We start from the raw sequence: 20103 nt of genomic DNA on the forward strand, positions 1-20103 counted from the left end.
CTGGAAGTCAGCCTTGGGCACCATGGCCGCTTCCCCTCCCTAGATGCTTCGCAAGGAAGAAAGGATATAAAAGTGGCCTCCAGGTGGCTCCCGACAACTGGTGCAAACATCAGTGGGACAGATCCCGATCCCAGGCTGACAAGGGCATTCCACCACGTGCCTGGAGGGCCAATAGTGTCCCAGCTCCTCTACCCCCCTCAGGACTCCACCTATGCATGAATTCGTGCACTGGGCCTCTAGTACCAAATAATAGTCTGATGAAATTTAAAATATATGTAGCCCTGGCTGGAGAGGCTCAGCTAGTTGGGGTATCATCCTGTACACCAAGAGGTGGCTGGTTCAATTCCCAGTCAGGTCACATACCCAGTTTGCAAGTTCTTTCCCACCCAGGTCGGGGTGCATGAAGGAGGCAGTCTATTGATGCTTCTCTCTCACATCTATCTTTCTAACAACAACAAAAAAAGAAAATAATAAAGTACTTAAAATAATGTAGCAATAAAATACAACAGAAAAAGTGGGAGAGGAAAAGTAGAGTTGAAGAGTGCTAACATCCTTGTAATGTCTAGGGAGTTATAAAAATATTAATTTATATTAGATTCTAATAAGTCTGTGATGCATGTTGTAATCTCTAGGGTAACTAAAATGGAAACCTAAAGGCCCTACAGATAAGAAATGTCCTCATTTTGTTTTAAAGTCATTTCAGAGTTGTTCTTTAGAGAGAAGTTATATGGAACATAAAATGATATTCAGTAAATATATTTAATAAGGGATAATTAATGGGGATGAAAAGGGAGATGTTTGAAGACAGGAAAAGAAAGAAGTTTGAGGACGGACACAAAGCATGTAGAATAAGATAAACACAAAAAGAAAGTAGACACATAAGGACCAGAGTTGGAAAGAGATCAGAGGGGCATGGTTTAAGATGCTTTGGGAGTGTTTCTGGCAGATTCTGCTGTTCATCTGGAATGAGGATATCTGTGAACATTTTTTCAAATCTTTTATCTTTGGCCTCAATGCTAATGCTTTCACTAGCAGTTTTAAATAATGATTTCTATACTGGAAAACTTTTCCTAACTCCATGTAAATGATTCATCTCATATGATTATGTAAAAAGTAAGTTGATTGTCCTATAAATTCTTGATTGACTTAGATTGAAAGAAATTCTTTAAAGTTAGCCTATTACTGATGGACTCCATCTCTTCACTATGCCCTAATTTCCCAACTCAAGTGCTAGAGGTACAAGGATAAATATGCAAGTATGCATTCCCAATATGTTATATTCAAGAGAGCCTGGTTATTGGGAGGTAAAGTGGTGTGACTTTTGAGCTTGGGCTTTGGAGGCAAATATATCATCTTGACAGTCATTGCTCAATAATTCCTAGTTTCCTCATTTGCGGGAAGCCGCCGATTGTCTTCACTAGCAGAGAGGTGTGGACAAGGAACCCAGAAGGCTGGTGACCCTTGAGCTCTGGCAAAGGTCAGGGCTGTACACCCACTGTTTAGTCCAGACAATGGTAGCTGAAGCAACTTTCCCACCAGACAGTCATGTAAATCCTTACTGATAAGATAGTCTGCCTGTTACTGGAAATTGACTGCCTAAGGACTATAGGTGTATCCCAAATTGAATAAAAGGATGGCGAGGCCGGAGCCCAGGCTGAGTCCTTCCTCTTGAGCTGGGCTCCCACCTGGTCCCCAGTATTTTCAAATTATTTCTTGTCTCGTCTCTTTAATTTGCGTGCGGCCCCTCTTCCAGAGCCCAAACCCTGAACCACACAGGACGTGGGTCTTCACACTCATCTGTGAACTAGGGTGTAATATTTACCTCCTAGAATTCTGGTAGTATTTATTTAATCAGTACCTCATCAAAAGGAATAAAGTCTTGCTTCCTCTTTAGAGAAATTTAAAATTGAAAGGACTTCCAGGAAAAGGAAATTTGGAGAACAGCCATGAGACTGAGTTTCATTTGATCATGGGCAAAGAAGAAAGGAGCCTTGTGTTATTTTGACACATATATGTGTCAGCAGGCAGGGCCTTGTCAGGTGTCAGTCAACCTTACTCATTTAGATTAAGAGCCTTCGCTCCGGAATCAGGAGAGTCATCTGATCCACGCATGTTCTGACCCTACCATCACCAGTCTCCTGCCAGAAGAACACAGGCGATTATGGAGTTGGCTGAGGATTAATAAATGTGCCTCCCCTCAGGGCCTAAAACTTATCCAGGCTCATTCCTCACTTCACTCATTTCTGCTTCCTAACATTTCCCTCCTCCTACTCCGTAAACCAGTATTAAGGTCTCAAAGTAAGATCGTTCCAATCATAACAGGAGCCTTTCAACTGGGGTAGTTAAAAATTCCACTGTAACTGGAAGAGCGGTGTTTCTGGCATTTCAGCACAGAATTCTGAGTCCGTTCCCCCCAACCCCAAATCCGTATTACATATGGTGTTTAGATTCCATAGTACTTATAATATAATATGTGTTATTTTAGATGTTATGAGCTAAATCTTTTGTTGGAAAATCATAGGATACTGTATCATTTTAGTCATCAAGAAACTAGGCTTTAGATCAGACAGACTTGGATTTAAATACCGATTTTATCCTTTACTAGTCATTTTTAATTTTTGTAAGCCTCAGTTTCTTCATCTATAAAATTTCCTCTCAAAGTTATTTTAGGGTTAAAATGAAAATGTATACAAAATATTTAGCATGTGTGCGTACACATAGACATACACCTGCTAGTTGTTCTTCCTAGATTTGTAGGAAAGAATCGTTAACTATCCTTAAATAACCCCCACTACAAATGACCCTGGAGCTTGTTACTGAAGTATGTGCATGCCTCTGAGAAAGATCTGGATTACAGAATAAATCTTTAACTATTGAAGGATGATGCCCATCTCTTTGTGGTCTCTCCTATGTTTTCAGTTGGAGAGCCTCCTGAGGGATTTAGTGTACATTTTTGTAACCTAAATTTTAAGTCATACTATCCCAAATATACCCTGAAGTTCTTAAGACACTTTTTCCAGCTATGTTTGTTAATACGGTGATAGACTTGATTTTACTTACATATGCTTGTTAATACGGTGATAGACTTGATTTTACTTACATATGCTAATAATTTCCTGGTAGCATAGCACTATGAATGCCATATTCCAATGAGATAACTTTTCAACTGCCAACAAATTTGCTTACAAACAAATTTTGTACCTAGGTCAAGGACTTTTGTATAGGCATAAGAAGTACCACATGTAACGCCTAGTCCTGTGGAGCATATGAAAGTAAACAGATTTGTGTGTGTGTACATGTGGACTGAAGCTTTCTCTTTCCTGACATAGTTCAAATTATTATACAGTATGTCTGTAACTTTGATAGCAGAAGGACATTTTGACAACTCTTTGAGCTTAGAAGATAAACCTATTATAATTCAGTCCTAAAGTAATCAATACTTTATTTTTAATTGTTCCTTTTCTTTATTACTAGTGACCCAGTGCACAGATTTGTGCACATTGAAAGGAAATTAATTAGAAGGTGGCCAGCGGGGTGGGACTGGGCAAGATGGGACAGGCCAGACATGCCCTGGAGCCAAACCTCCCGCGGTCCCTTCCTGGCCGGTCGCACCTGGGGTGGTGCCATTCCTCGGCCTGGGGATCGGGCCGAAACTGGCTCTCCAACATCCCCTGAAGGGTCCCGGAGTGCTAGAGGGTACTCTGCAAAGTTGCTGTCGTATAGAATGTGGAATGCAAATGCATATGTGCAGTAAACCAGATTCAGGGCCGACAGTGCCCCAGCAAAAACATAATCCACTGCCAAAGGTGGAATCAGGCGGCCCCTTGAGGAATTGGACTCCCTCCTCTCTGGTTCCAGGGTGCATCACCTGAGAACCGCCGCTGCCAAGTCACTGAAGCTTGGCAGCTCCTGTGTTGAATGTCTGCCCCCTGGTGATCAGTGTGCATCATAGCTACTGGTCAGACAGACACTTAGCATATTAGCCTTTTATATATATAGACTAGAGGCCTGGTGCATGTATTCGTGTATTGGTGGGGTCCCTCAGCCTGGCCTGTGTCCTCTCGCAATCCGGGACCCCTCGGGTGATGTTGGATAGCTGGTTTTGGCCCAATCTCTGCAGGCCCGATCATGTGCGTTGAGTGTCTGTCCCCTGGTGGTCAGTGCACATCATAGTGACTGGTCGACTGGTCATAGGAATAGAAGTGTTCTTTATGTATGTAGAACTACATAATGCAGCTATATGAAGTCGTGCTTCTTGTGCATCAAGATAATGTGTCAGAGCTGGAAGGCATCCAGAAAAATGGCAACTAAAATCATCCAGAGGCTAGAGTTGCTTAAAAGACTTATACCTGTCAGTGTGGAATGATCCTGGGGGATGTAACTAGAAAAATCTTAAGAGTTGGAAGGGGAATTAGGCTTGATCTATTACCACCTGTTACTTAATACAGGAATTTATCTTATGGAAATCCTGACAAATGGCTGAGCTTCTGTTTAAATATTGGATGGTGCTTGCTGCTGGGTTTAAATCCCAGCCCCGCCACTTCATAGCTGAATGATTTGAGCAAGTTCTTAACCTCTCTGTGCTCCATTTTCCTGGCTGGAACCTGATCTCAGCCCTCTACCATCTAGTATTGAGAGATGAATGGAGAATCAAGTAAATGCTGGTGTTACACATCCTGTGAAAAAACTATACTGAAGTTACATTAGAAAGGACATTTTCAGTATCGGCTAAAGTGGTGGAAAAGGAGGTGAGTAAAGGCTTCATAGGACAGATGACTCTCTTGAGTTTCTATTATTCCCAGTTCTGCCTCTAGAACAATATACATCAGTTTCATTCTTTCTTCGATATGACAGCTCTTTACCTTATCAAATGTAAAACTCTAAAAAGGCATAGATTAAGTGGGGATATTCCCCCCACCCATAAAAGTCCATAGGTTTAGAGTATTGTTTATAATCCTACCTAATAGAAAGGTAATATGCAAATTGACTGTACCTTCGACACGCCCACCAGCCACGCCCACCAGCCAATCAGAGCAACTATGCAAATTAACCCAACCAAGATGGCTACAGCCACAGAGAGCAGGGTTTCCCAGGTAACAGAGCAAGCCAAGCTTTCCGCCTGCTCTGCCAGGCCTAAGCCTCCACTCAAGCTACAAAGTTTCAATTATAGAAGGTAAACAAATTCAAACAGAAATGGCGGCAGAACGGAGCTTGAGAGAGCAGGCCAGGGTTGCCCCCGGCAACAGGGGAAGCAAAGCTTTCCGCACACCCTGTCCGGGCCCACCCGCTTAAGGCAACAAAGTTTCAATTATAGAAGGTGAATTAACTACAACAGAAATGGCTGCCGGCCTCGGAGGGAGCAGGAGGCTTGGCTCCGCCCCAGGCTACAAAGTTTCAATTGTAGAAGGAAAATAAATTCCAGATACCAGGGCCTCCTCTTGGGTTGCTAGGGGGCGTGGCCGGCCTGCAAACTACCACAGGCCCCTCGCTCAGGCCACACCACGCCCCAAGGGAACCCCCACCTAATCCGGGACACCCTTCAGGGCAAACCAGCTGGCCCCCACCCATACACCAGGCCACTATCCTATCTAATAAAAGAGTAATATGCAGATTGACCATCACTCCAACACACAATATGTCTGCCCCCATGTGGTCAAAGATCCTGCCCTGATGTGGACACAAGATGGCCACCACAAGATGGCCAGCAGGAGAGGGCAGTTGGGAGGCACCCGGCCTGCAAGGGAGGGCAGTTGGAGGGACCAGGCCTGCAAGGGAGGGTAGTTGGAGGTAATCAACCCTGCAGGAGAGGGCAGTTAGGGGTGACCAGGCCGGCAGAGGAGGGAAGTTGGGGCAAACAGGCTGGCAGGGGAGCAGTTAAGCATCAACCAGGCTGGCAGCAGAGTTGTTAGGGGGTGATCAGGCTGGCAGGCAGAAGCAGTTAGGGGCAATCAGGAAGGCAGGCAGGCGAGCAGTTGGGAGCCAGCAGTCCTGGATTGTGGGATCAGGCCTAAACGGGCAGTTGGACATCCCTCCAGGGGTCTCAGATTGGAGAGGGTACAATCTGGGCTGAGGGACAACCCCCCTCGGTGCACGAATTTTGTGCACCGGGCTTCTAGTTTGTCTATAATTTAGGAGAAACAAGATGAACCACTAATGGTGATAAGTTTGTAGAACTCTTTAAGCCAAGAAATTGTATAATTTATTTTCATTAGTGCATGGATGGTTCAGCACAATGGGAAATTTTAAGAAGTAAGTTCAAGCCTTTTGTGATTTAAAGTATTGTGAATTGTGTGTTATTTAGATTTAGCTGTGAACGACAGGAATTTTCAAAATAAAATTGGCTTAAACAAAGTAGTATTTTATGATCTTGTAGTAGTCTGAGCAGGTGATTCAGACTGTTGTCATGCCCGATGGTGTCAGAAGCATGGGCTTCTTTCTCCTGTTGTTCCCACATTTTTAATCCTGTCTTCTAGATATAAGATGGTGGCTTTGGAATTCTAGGCTTCAGAATGGAGGAAGGGATGAAGAAGCTGTTAGAGTCATTTCTGCTTACAAAGTCACATGGCCACATCTAGTTACAAGAGATGCTAGGATACAGTCTTTACTCTGGATAACCGTGTGGTGTGCTCAGGTGTGATTTAGGAGTCTCATGTCTTGAAAAGAAGGATGGAATAGATATTGGGACAGCTAGCAGTGTAACACAAATGCTTTGTTCACCACTTAATCCCAGGTGCCTAGTAGTGCTTACCATAGTAGGCATTCATGCAATAGTTGTTCTGTGGGTGTATGTTCCTTAGTGCTCCTGTCAGAATAGGTATCGATCTGAATATTAACTTACATGATAAATTATGGGAAAATTTGTCCATCTTGGTGTATCTTTTAAAATAATTTTAAAAATTATTATTGTTAAAAGTATTATGGATGTCATTCCCCCCAGACCCCCCATTGACTCCCTCCTCCTCACCCCTCCCCAGGCCATCACCACACTATTGTTTGTGTCCACGGGTTATGCATATAAGTTTTTTGGTTAATCTCTTCTTGCCCCCCCCCCCCACCCCACCCTTCCCCCTGAGATTTATTAGTTTGTTGCATGCTTCCATGCCTCTGGATCGATTTTGTTTGTCAGATTATTTTGTTCATTAGATTCCACATATGAATGAGATCATATGGTATTTGTCTTTCTCTGATTGGCTTATTTCGCTTAGCACAATAATCTCCAGTCCCTCAATGTTATTCAAAGGGTATATCCTAAGAAGCCTGAAACACCAGTTAGAATATATGCACCCTGATGTTCATACAAGAAATGTTAGGATACAGTCTTTACTTACAATATAAATCAGTTTCATTATTTACAATAGCTAAGTTTTGGGAATAGCCAGCCCAAGTGGCCATGAGTATAGATGAATGGATAAAAAAGCTGTGGTACATTTACACCATGGAATACTATCTTACCTTATAATAGAGAAACATGCAAATTGACCGCACCTCCGCTATGCCCATGATTGGGCCTGCGAGAGGCTGGGGGCGGGACTCCGGGTGGCCTATCCCGCCGTTGAGAAGACCAAGATGGCGGCGCCCAATTCTCTTAGTTCCGGGGGTCACCCGGGCGATGCAAACCTGGGGGGACGTAGCCGGCCCCAGCCAGGCGCTCCCGGGGTCCCGGGCGGCGGTCGCCACCCTGGGGGGGCGTGGCCGGGCCGAGCCAGGCGCTCCCGGGGGTCCCGGGCGGCGATCGCCACCTTGGGGGGTCGTGGCCGGGCCCAGCCAGCCTTTCCCCGGGGGTCCCCGGGGAGATCGCCACCCTGGGGGGGGGGCGTGGCAGGACTCGCCCAGCCCCTCCCAGGGTCCCTGGGAACATTGCAGGCATGTGGTTGCTGAGACCCAGACCAGGCCTCTGGCCACAGATTCATAGCTTTGCGGAGACCTAGGGCAGGGATCTGCCTCATCTGCAGAGAGACAGAGGTTCTGCAGTGCTCCCAAGACGTGGGTGGGCCCAGCCAGGGATCAAGGGGCATGGAAGGACTCCTGGCAGAGGGACAAGGACCCTCACCCCTGAGGCGGGTGTTGAGGGGTGGAGCCACCTCCGTGAAGGGGTGCTGCACTGCAGGGTACTGGACTGACTGACATGATTCAGAGAAGCTCCCAGTGCTAATGGGCCTCGCTCAGGTGGCCTTCACACTTCGGAGGCAGTGACTACTGCTCCTGCCTTCACCCAAAAGCAAGCTCGCTACACCCTGCCCCATAGCAGAGCATGCCTAGGCAGTGAGTGGGAAGCCTTCCACCTGCTTCGGAGAAGGGGGTCAGTAAAGAATGGGGGGAGAGGAAAGAATGTGGAGCATCCGCAATGAAGAGGTGCTTGAGAAAGAGGCTCGGAAGCCTGACTGGAAGGTTTGTTCTATTTGCTGGGCCGCTGCCCCTTAGGAAGCGCAAAGAGCGTGGCTCTGAGGGCTTCCTGTGTGCTCTGAGGGCTTCCTGAGTCAAGTTCCACAGCCAACTGGAATTGGCCTCAGTTTCCTGGTCTGTAAAATGGATGAAGCGTGTCCCAGTGCCTTCACTGAGCTTTGATGGCCAATTGAGATACTATATAAAGAAAATGAGGGAAGAAGTGAGAAAGAAAAGGAAGGACAAAAAACACAAAAGAAAGATTGAAAGGAACCTGTAAACCCATTGTCACTTAAATAGGGAATATAGTCAGTAGTGTTGTAATGATGGTATGATGCCAGGTGGGTACTAGAAATATCGGGGAACACTTTGTAAAGCATATGATTGTCTAACCACTATTCTGTAACTAATATAAAACCTGAAACCAATACAAAATAATGTTGAATGTAAAGAAATGAAAATTGGAGTGAAATTTTTATAAATTTCAAAGTTTAAATAAAAGCTGTAAAGGAAGGAAAGGGAGAATAAAAAGTGTTTTTCATTTTGCCACTTCATTAAAAAGACAGTTGTCTTTATGTGGTGCTTTTATACTTTTCTAAGTCATTATCTCATTTTAATTTCCGGGCAACTTAAAGACAAGGTAAGTATTCCCTCCACTATTCAAAGAAAGGAAATCTTGGTGTCTGGTCCTAATGATTCAATCGTGAAGCCCTTATTGTAAAGCAGGGTTAGTAAAATTTTCTGTGCAGGGTCATATCTATCCTAATAAAAGCCTTGGGGGTGATCAGGCCAGCAGGGGAGGGTATTTGGGGGTAATCAGGCCCGCAGAGGAGCAGTTAGGGGTCAATCAGGCCAGCAAGGAAGCAGTTAGGGGGCAATCAGGCAGGTAGGTGAGCAGTTAGGAGCCAGCAGTCTCGGATTGTGAGAAGGATGTCCACCTGCAGTTGGACATCCCCCGAGGGGTCCCATATTAGAGAGGGTGCAAGCTGGGCTGAGGGACACCCTCCCCAGTGCACGAATTTCGTGCACCGGGCCTCTAGTCCTATATAATAAAAGGCTAATATGCAAATAGACTGAACGGTGGAATGACTAGTCACTATAACGTGCACTGACCACCAGGGGACAGATGCTCAACACAGGATCTGCCCCCTGGTAGTCAGTGTGCTCCCACAGGGGGAGCGCCGCTCAGTCAGAAGCCGGGCTCACGGCTGGCAAGTGCAGCAGCAATGGTGGGAGCCTCTCCCACCTCCACAGCAGTCGGACATCCTCCAAGGGCTCCCAGACTGCGAGAGGGCGCAGGCCGGGCTGAGGCTCCCCGCCCCCACAAGTGCATGAATTTCGTGCACTGGGCCTCTAGTGCAGCTATAAAAAAGAAGGATGCATTTTGGTGTTTTTTTAATGTTTGTTCTTATCTGTGTGCTCCCTTTACAAATAAGGTATCCCTGACAGTCTTCAGACAGATATAACACCATACAAAACTTATTTTAGCTTCTGTATTGCTTATGTTCCCCCCACCACACACACACAGTAAACTTCTCTTTTCATGTCTTTGATCAACACAGTCCAGGTACTCAGTAAAATGTTTTTAGATTGAATAAATAAATGGGAATAAAACTTTGATAAATGCAAGCTTTTTATTTCATTTAATATCTTAGAAAAGTTAATGGCTATAATACACATAGAAGAAAGTCTTAGTTTTAAATCCGTCTATATTACAAGATTTTTAGTAATGTTCGTTGGGTGTCAGGTGGAATGTGATTATGAGATGAGACAACTATTTGGATTTAATTATAACTATGTACTAATTCACTTAAGTTATTAAGCAATAGAGGCTAGTATAGTTCAGCAAAATGAGGTGGTAGTCTTAATCCACTTGATATTTGACATTAGATATCCAGTTAGCTTATCAGTGTATTTAACTGTTTCTTTTACATTGTGTCATGGGGAAAAATTTCTTTAGGTATAAAGGTAAGTGAGTCACTTATTTCCTCAAGTGCCATAGACAAAGTAATATCTTAAAAAATTTTAAATTTAATTAAATTTTAGGTTTTTTGAGGTATAATTGATAAAATTATAAGATATTTAAAATGTACATTATGATTAGTTGATATATGTATACATCGTGAAAGGATCCTTCCAACTAGTTAATTAACACACCCATCACCTCACATATTTATATACATATTTTTGTGAGAACATTTTAGTTCTCTCTTAGCAAATTTTAATTATATAATACAGTGTTATCAACTGTATTCATCATGTTTTACATTAGATCTACAGATCTTATTTATCTTATAGCTGAAAGTTTTTGTCTTTTTACCAATTTTTCCCTATTTTCCCCACCCCAGAGACCCTGACAACCACTTTTTGATTCTTTCTTTGAGTTCAACTTTTTTTTTTTAGACTCCACATATAAGTGATAACATGTGGTATTTGTCTTTCTATGTCTGGCTTATCTCACTTAGTATAATGCCCTCAAGGTCCATCCATATTGTTACAAACAGGATTTCCTTCTTCCTTATGACTAAATAATAATCCATTGTATATGTACATACCTCATCATTTTTATTCATTTATTCACTGATGGACAGGACACTTGGATAGTTCCCATATCTTGGGTATTGTGAATAATGCTGCAATGAATATCAGAGTGCAGATTTTTTTTTTTATATATCCTGTTTTCATTTCTTTTCAATAGCCACCCAGAAGTAGGATTGTTGGATCATATGTTAGTTACATCTGTTTTTAATTTTTTGAGGAACTTCCATTCTGGTTTTTTTTCACAGTGGCTGTACCAGTTTACACCCCTACCAATAATGTATGAGGGTTCCCTTTTTGCCATATCCTTTAAACACTTGTCTTTTTGATGATAGCCATTTCAACAGGTCTGAGGTAATATCACTGTGGTTTTTATTTGCATTTCCCTAATGGTTAGTGATATTGAGCACCTTTCCATGTATATGTTGGCCATTTGTATGTCTTCTAAGGAAAAATGTTTATTCAGTTCCTTTGCCCATTTTTTAATGGAATTTGTATTTTTTGCTATTGACTTGTGTGAATTCGTAGCCCCTTATCAGATATGTGATTTGCAGACACTTTCTCACACTCATTAGGTGAGTTGCCTTTTTATTGTGTTAATGGTTTCATTTGCTGTGTGGTTCTTTAATTTAGTCCCACTTGTTTATTTTTGCTTTTGTTGCCTTTGCTTTTGTTACCAAATTAAAAAAAAAAACATTGCTAAGACTAATGTCAAGAAGTTTACCCCCTCTATTTTCTTCTAGTCCTTTTATAGTTTTGGGTCTTAAATTTAAGTTTTTAATCCATTTTGAATTGGTTTTTGTGTAATGTGTTTGATGAGGGTCTACTTTCATTCTTTTGTGTGTAGCTGTCCAGTTTTCACAGCACAATGTATTGAAAAGACTGTCCTTTCCCCATGGTATTATTTTTACTCCTTCATCATAAATTAAATACTATATATGCATGGGTTTACTTCTGGGGTTTCTATTTCATTGATTTATGTGGCTATTTATATGCAATACCATACTGTTTCGATTACTATATTTGTAATATTGTTTGAAATCAGGAAGTAAAATTCCTCCAACTTTGTTCTTCTTTCTCAAGATTGCTTTGACTATTCAGGGTCTTTTGTGGTTCCATACAAATTTCAGGCTTTTTTTTTCTATTTCTGTGAAAAATGCCACTGATAAGGATTGCATTAAATCTGCAGGTTCCATTGGGTAGTATGGAAATTTTCACAATATTAATCTTTCCATTTATTTGTCATTTTCATTTTTTACCAATGTTTTATAGCTTTCAATGTATAGATCTTTCTCCTCCTTGATTAAATTTATTCTTAAGTATTTTATTTTTGATGTAGTTGTGAATAGGATTTTTTCTTAATTTCTCCTTCTGATAGTTTATTGTTAGCATCTAGAAATGCAACTGATTTTTGTATATTGACTTTGTGTCCTGCAACTTTATCAAATTTGTTGACAAAGTAAGTCTTTATTATTATTTTCTGAGTGCAATCATTCACTTTTTGGTTTCCTCGTTTTTCAGTTTAAGCATATGGCCTTAAAAAACAAAACACCTATACATTTGGTTAAGAGTCCTTGGTCTTACTTCTTTGATCTGGAAAGACCACATATATTCTCAATAGACAGTAATTTTAATTATCAAATGGGAATGGAATAATTAAACTCTTCTTCCCTGTTGTACAGATGAGGAGATTGCAGCACTGGTTAATTTTACTGATGCTATCAAGATTTGAGGAGAGAAACATACTTGTTAAGCCACCCAGGCAAATGTTTGGGTATTATTAAGTTCCCAGAGGTTAAGAATAAACAACCCAGGCAACCACAAACCATCTATAAATATAAAAGCCTAAGTGACCGCCTGACCATCTGACCGGTAGCTATGATGCGCAGTGAACACCAGGGGCAGACGCTCCTACTGGTAGCTATGACATGCACTGACCACTAGGGGGCAGATGCTCAACATAGGAGCTGCCGAGCTGCAGTGACTTGGCAACTGCAGTTCTCGGGTGATGCACCTGGAACCAGAGAGGAGGGAGCCTGATTCTGGGGTGCATCACCCGAGAACTGCCCTCTCCCAATCCGGGACCCCTCGGGGTTTGTTGGACAGCCGGTTTTGGCCCGATCCCCACAGGCCAGGCCGAGGGACCCCGCTGGTGCACGAATCCATGCACCAGGCCTCTAGTTTAGGTTATCGTAGTTGAGTAGAGTAGAAAGTCCCTAAAATTGACAATGTTTTCCTGGAGTCCTTGAACATACTTTGTAATGCTAGTAAGTTAGGTTGCTTGAATTTGATTTTTCCCAACTTGTTTGTTTCATATGCAGGTAAAGTAACTTTCATTCTTCATTAATGATTTTGAGACAATAATTTATTGCTTGAAAAGTTGTGCATGTCAAAATAATCTCCAGTGTGACAAGAAGGTTAACCTCCTTCCTAGGTTAACCCCTTACATACTTGGATTGCTCTGAGGGGGGCATTATTATGTTATGGTGAAACATGCTGCCTCTGAACTGAAGTCAGTTTGAGATCACATGTTTGCTACCACTGTGTTTACTATGATCACATGCTTACTATGTCACCTTGGATAAGTTATCTATTTAACTTCTCTTTGTCTCAGAGTTCTCACCTGTACAATGGAAGATAATAGTATATTGAGTGAGTAGGGCATTTAGCACCTAAAATAACGTTTAGTATATAATAAACACTTAATAAATGTCATTGTCACATATCATTATTTACTTATTTGTCATTATGATTTGAAACTTGACTCCAAGAAATATGTAGGAGCGAATGTTACCCGACTACTTGGTTTCTGGCATATCGGCTATGTGTGACCAAGTGAAATAAAGGACATAGGCTTGGTGGATAGTGCTGAGTTTAGTTTTGAACATGGAATTTAAGGTGTTTTTGGGATGCTAATTTTGAAATGTATGAATTTGAAGATGGGAGCGGAGTTATTGGCATATGGGTGGTAATTAAGACTATGAAAAATGAGTGAGATAACTTTTAAGGATCTACTTTGGCCTAGGTTAGAAACCTGGGGACACTAATCTTTAAAGAATAATGGGGAGGCCATGAAAGAGACCATCCGAGAGTTAGGTGAATAAGGAGAGAGCACTGCCTCCAAAAAGAGTGATCAGCCCAACACAGATTACAGTTGACCCTTGAACAACATCAGGGTTAGGGATGCCAAACCCATTCACAGTTGAAAATCCACACATAATTTTTGACTTTCCCCAAACTTAACTGCTGTTAGACTGGAAGCCTTACCAGTAACATAAACAGTATCTTAACGCAGTATGTATAGTATATGCATAATATACTGTATTCTTATAGTAAAGTAAGCAACAGAAAAGAAAATATTAAGAAAATCAAAAGAAAGAGAAAGTACATATGTTTATAATATTTATTGAAAAAAATCTGTTTATAAGTGGACCCCCACAGTTCAAACCCATGTTGTTCAAGGATCAACTGTACATTAATCTTAGAAATGAAAAGTATAAGTGGCTTGAGGATTAATGAGTCTTTTGTGGCCCTTTGGTTTTTGTAGAAGAGTAGAAGCAGAAGACAGTGAATTTAGGCATGGGGATAAAGGAGGAAGAGAAGACAATAAATGGTAGACTACTGTTTTCAGAAATTTTGACAAGACAGATCTTGGTAACTATTGGAAGATACAAGGTAAATGGAAGATTTGGGGGAAGGATGGGATACTGATAGGCTGAGAAGGAACTATTAACAAAGAAAAAGATTGAATATAAGGAGAGAGTAGAAAAGATGGATTCAAAGACACAGGATGATTAGACTGGCCTTAATCAGGAGGAGGGCCAAAACATCTCTGAGACTAGAGGAAAGTGGGATGTGCATATATGTAAACCTTTAAGGTAGAGGACATCACTTCTCATCACTACATTTTCCCCCCAAGAAATGAAAGGGGGTAAAGGGTCAAAAGTTGAATAGGTGTTGTGAAGAGAATGGTGAAAGGTTAGAATAGTAATTGAAGGAAATAGGAGAGAAGGCTGAAACATTTGTTCCCCAAATGAGGGCTTTTACTTGAATAGTATTTAAATATATCATTAGTAGTGTGAGTACTATGACTATGTTATCTGAAAGGGGAAAGACTATGGTTTCATTTAATGCAATATATTTATTTAGCATTAGGTCTGTACATACTGTGCTATATACTTCCCGGGAGATTCAAATGAATACTGACTGTCTTATTCAAGGAAGGTATGAACTAATAGCTCATGTCATATGATTTGTCAAAAATGATAAAGGACACATGAGATTTATAACACACCATGAGGATTTGAAAGAAGTAGAGATTCCATCAAATAAGGGGGGAAAATGTTGGATTTCTCCCAATAGGGAAAGGCTTTATGGAAAAGGCCAAAAAAGGGGCTACACGTGAATTTTCTGAGGAAACAATAATGAAGCTAGTTATTTCATTTTATAGCAATCATATACTCTTCTATAATACAATGGCTGGCAACCAGAAGAGGAGAAAAAAGTGATTAACAAAACATAGTGAATTCTATTCTATCCAGGGTGTTCTAAATGTGATTATATTTTTATGTAGGAAGATAGAATTCAGTAATCTTTTCCATAAATATTTGGTGAACATCTCTGTGCTAGGTGCTGAGACTCAGGTACAGTTTCTATCCTCAAGGAGTGCATGTCTAGTAGAAGGAATGGAAGTGAAAAAGGAGAACATCCGTTCTATGCAATACATGATATAAAAGTGGTATATATGACTGTATGATCAGCAGGTTTTTTTCTTCATTTTTAGTTGGAGAACATCAGTTGACAGGTCATAAAGTGGCAGTTAAAATCCTAAATAGACAGAAGATTCGCAGTTTAGATGTTGTTGGAAAAATAAAGCGGGAAATTCAAAATCTAAAACTCTTTCGTCATCCTCATATTATCAAACTGTAAGTACTTTTTAAACTGTAAGTATTTTTGTACCCAATAAAACAAAAGAGAAACTGTCTTGAGATACTATTTATGAATTTATAAATAGTTGTCTTTAATTAATCTTTCATAAAAATACTTCTTTTCATACTTATATTGAGCAAGTATTTATTTAAGCTCTATTAATTTTTTTGGGTTTTTTTTTGCATACTTTTGGTTTAGAATTAAAAATTATTGTTTCAAAATTGGTACTGTTTTCAAGAATTGAGTGTAGCCTTGGAAGTTGACTCATTTCTAGTATTCATTTTGAAATTCTTTTAGGACTTTGATATTCCTAGATTCATTTTGTAATTTTTACTAGTCAATTTTCATGAATGTATCTGGGTATTTTCTTTTTGGAAAAGGTAGAAAGTAACTGTTAAAGGTTATCCACCATAGTATATTATTTGCAAAACAACAATATTATTTTAATTACTGATAGTAAAGCTCTTCGGGGAAGCAAGTGAATTTTGGGGGGATAAGACACGTTACAAACTTAAAAGATAATCATATATTACAGATTAATAAGTAAGCTAATTAATTACATTGAAAGATAAATAATTGAAAAATCAACTAGACCCATAGAAAATTTAGATATTAAATATTCCTTTAAATCACCTGAAGTTGTAGTTTCATATTTACTGAAAAAATGTGATATGTTAAACACGGAAAATTGTCTTTGTTTTTCATCTCAAAACTTGGTTAGAGTTTTATAAAATAAGTATTACTCTTATTGAGTAAGAATAATTTATATTGAGCATTTTACGTATATAATTTCACTTCATCTTCATGTTAAGCCTATAAGGAAGATATTATTATCTTCATTTTATAGATAAGATATTGCATATTTAAAGAGTATCAGCACTTGTCCGTAGATAAAAGGTTACCAATCAGCTGACCTTATAATAGGGAGATTTTCCTGGCTTATCTAGGTGGGCCCAATGTAATCACAGTGATTCTTAAAAGTAGAAGAGGGAGCCTGGCCAGTGTGTCTCAATGGCTGAGTGCTGACCTATGAACCAGGAGGTCACAGTTTGATTCCTGGTCAGGATACATGCCCAGGTTGTGGGCTCGATCCCCAATGTGAAGTGTGCAGGAGGTAGCCGATCAATGATTCTCTCTCATTGATGTTTTTGTCTCTCCCTCTCCCTTCCTCTCTCAAATCAATAAAAATATATTTAAAAAAAAAGTAGGAGAGGGCATCAAAAGAGTCAGAGAGATTTTAGGATGGAAGTAAGGTCAAAGGAAGAAGCTGTGAGAAGGACTCATTGGCTGTTTTTGGCTTTGAAGATGGAAGAAGGGGGCCATGAGATAAGGAATGCAGGCGGTCTCTAAAAGTTGGAAAATACAAAGTAATGGATTTCTCCCTAGAGCCTGCAGAAGGCAATGCATGCAGCTCTCCTGACACCTTAATTTTAGTCCAGTGAGACATATGTCAGACTTCTAACCTACAACATTATAAGAAAATCCATTTTTGTTATTTTCAGTCACTAAGTTTGAAGTATGGAAACAATAGGAAACTAACCAGTAGCATTCTTTTTTTTTTTTTAAATATATTTCTTTATTGATTTCAGAGAGGAAGGAAGAGGTAGAGATAGAAACATCAATGATGAGAGAGAATCATTGATCGGCTGTCTCCTGCACGCCCCCACTGGGGATCTAGCCAACAACCAGGGCATGTGCCCTTGGCCAAAATCGAACCTGGGACCCTTCAGTCCACAGGCCGACACTCTATCCACTGAGCCAAACTGGCTAGGGCCCAGTAGCGTTCTTGAAATCCTAAATCAGTGGCTGATCCTTTTATTGCTGGGATTTGGAACATGCATTTAGTCTTTACTATCACGAGCTATATTCAGTGATGGGGGCCCATTCAGTGCATCTCACCAACAGCATGAGCATGCTGCTGACTGTTCAGAGAAGGCTTTTCTTGGGTTTGGAGTGCCATTGGGTAACTTGTGTTGACTCAGTTCCCAGCCACTACCGTGGAAACTTCAGTTCAACAGTAAGCTTCAGTGTCATTTGATCTTCACTTGGAGCTCACTCGATCATAAATATAAACAAGAAATGAGGCCCCTGAAATTGCATGGCAGTACTTGATTATAAGGTTATCCTCCAGGACCTATATTCTAGGTGATCCAGAATATGTATATACAGGATTTTAAAGATTATCCTAAGAATTAAAATATAACCTGTGAGCCCAGTGACTCATCTCTCCCGCTGTTAGTTTTCCTTAACTTTAAAATGGGATACCTCATGGTGTTATTTGAGGATTAAGTGGTATAATGTCTAGTGTTTAATGTGCACTGGCCCAAAGCAGGAGTTGGCAACCTATGAGCTGATTTCAGTTCTCTTTCATGATTCTGAGTGGTTTTCAGCTAACTGAAATAGTTCATATGTACTTTTGACTCCATGTTAATAATGACTTTATTCTAGTTACTGATATCTCTTCGTTCTTCCTTGCTGAGTAGCTACTTTCTATTAGAGGAAAGAGCTAGGAAGCCAGACTAAAAGTATCACATGCCAAAGTGAGAGTGGAGAAGGGAGAGCAATCTCTGTATTTGTCTTATTTCTCGACCATGTGACTTAGAATGCCAACAACCCTGAAAGAACCCCAGGAAATTTTTTGGTTTCTGTGCTGACAAAATCAGATTTTGTCAGTAAGCAGTTGCAGTGGTCAGGAGGATTTATTTTTGCTGGCATATCTACCAGTGTTTTCTTACCTCAGTTTCTGTAATTATTTATAAGTGTTTAATATTGGTTTGACTATCTCATTCTGATTTAGAGTTATTTAATTGTTTGGTATTTTGTTTTGTTGCAGGAGTTATAGAATGTTCTCAGAATTGGCAGAGGTGAATTCGAAGTTTAAAGCTTCTGGCTTCCTGCCTTGAGCTTATTAATCCATTCAGCTACATTGCCTCTTAATTATGGATCTGAATTAAAAAAGAAAAAAAGCACTCTCATGTATTCTTGCTACAGAACAAGTTATCGACTTGACCTCTAATAATGTTAGTGATGTAAACAAGGAGAGAGACCTGATCCTTTTAGTAGTTTTGTTTGTTTTGGACTAGCTGCCAAGAATAGTTTCCTTGTTACCGAAGGGGCCTCTAGAATTAGGAAGAAAGTTTGAAAACTAAATACCAAGAATGAAAGATATTTATTCCATGGTTTCTCCATTAACTCAATTGGGGGTAGGGGGAATAATCACTTGGAGAAAATTCAGAGGAGTAAACAGGATTGAAAGGAAACTTCAAACTTTTCCATGAACTAGAATTTGTTGGATTAATTTTTGTCCGTGTTTTTCTTTCCTCCATAGTTGTTAGAGAAACTTTATTTTTAACTGATCGAAAGATCAATACTCTCTAATTTAGTAGAGATGCTTTTGCCTGTCTGCTTCTTTTAGTCTTTATTTTATTCAACCTATGGTAGGTCCTCAGTAAACTTTAAGTGTGACCATTAGTCTGGCACACAGTAAGTGCTCAATAATGATAGCTGTGGTTTCTGTTGCTCTATATTGGCCTTTGGTGTGGATAGTGACTGCTGTAGAGTTAGAGGTTTCATGAAATAGTTAAATCTAAAAGTATCTATTAAAGATCTTGTGATATAGTTGGAGGAATTAGCAGTTAAATTTATTAGAATTATATGCCTTCTTTTCTTTTATGCCCCAAAGATGTACAGAGCAGAACAGTGATTGAGAATTCTGTTAATAAATCTGATTAGCCTACAGCAAAGTGACATAGTAGATGCTCCTGCTCTATACTATTTGTTTTATTCAATTAGAGTTTGGTGCTTGCTAGGATGCCTTTCATAAGTTGGCTTTTACTGCTATAGGATGGCTTCTAGAATTCTCGGTGAAATTTCCTTTCCATAGCTCATTTGAAATAGTCTCAACATCATTCCTCAGTCATACTAGTTTATTTTATATAAAGTGGGATACTTTGTAATTTTTTATCCCAAAGATGAAATATTTATTGTGAAAACCTGTCATTTTTAATACTATAGTTTTAATATTTTACGTTTTCCAAGTGTTTATATATGATGTGTCCTCTCTTAAAATGTATAGTATGTAGTTAGATCATCAACTTCCTGGCCATTTCCCCTTCCTGTTTAACAGGGAATAGTAACCAGAACCACTTTAATAAAAGGTGCTCCATTTGGGTGGACTAATTACTAGAAGGTTCCCCTGCTTCCGCCACATCCTGTGCCAAGGTGTCCTGCTTACAGGGTGGCATCTGGGCCTCT

The 20103-nt window shown here is 40.2% G+C and overlaps 1 protein-coding gene across 1 annotated transcript in view; it reads left to right on the plus strand.

Annotated features, from left to right (window-relative positions):
- The window catches only part of PRKAA2 (protein kinase AMP-activated catalytic subunit alpha 2), a 65877-nt gene that overhangs the window by 12830 nt on the left and 32944 nt on the right, over nt 1-20103 (plus strand). The window contains exon 2 of the mRNA XM_054721279.1: nt 15704-15845. Within this exon, the coding sequence (XP_054577254.1) occupies nt 15704-15845 (142 nt within the window). The remainder of the gene's footprint in view (nt 1-15703; nt 15846-20103) is intronic.

Source organism: Eptesicus fuscus, chromosome 9, assembly GCF_027574615.1.
Source record: "Eptesicus fuscus isolate TK198812 chromosome 9, DD_ASM_mEF_20220401, whole genome shotgun sequence".
NCBI classification, from domain to species: domain Eukaryota; kingdom Metazoa; phylum Chordata; class Mammalia; order Chiroptera; family Vespertilionidae; genus Eptesicus; species Eptesicus fuscus.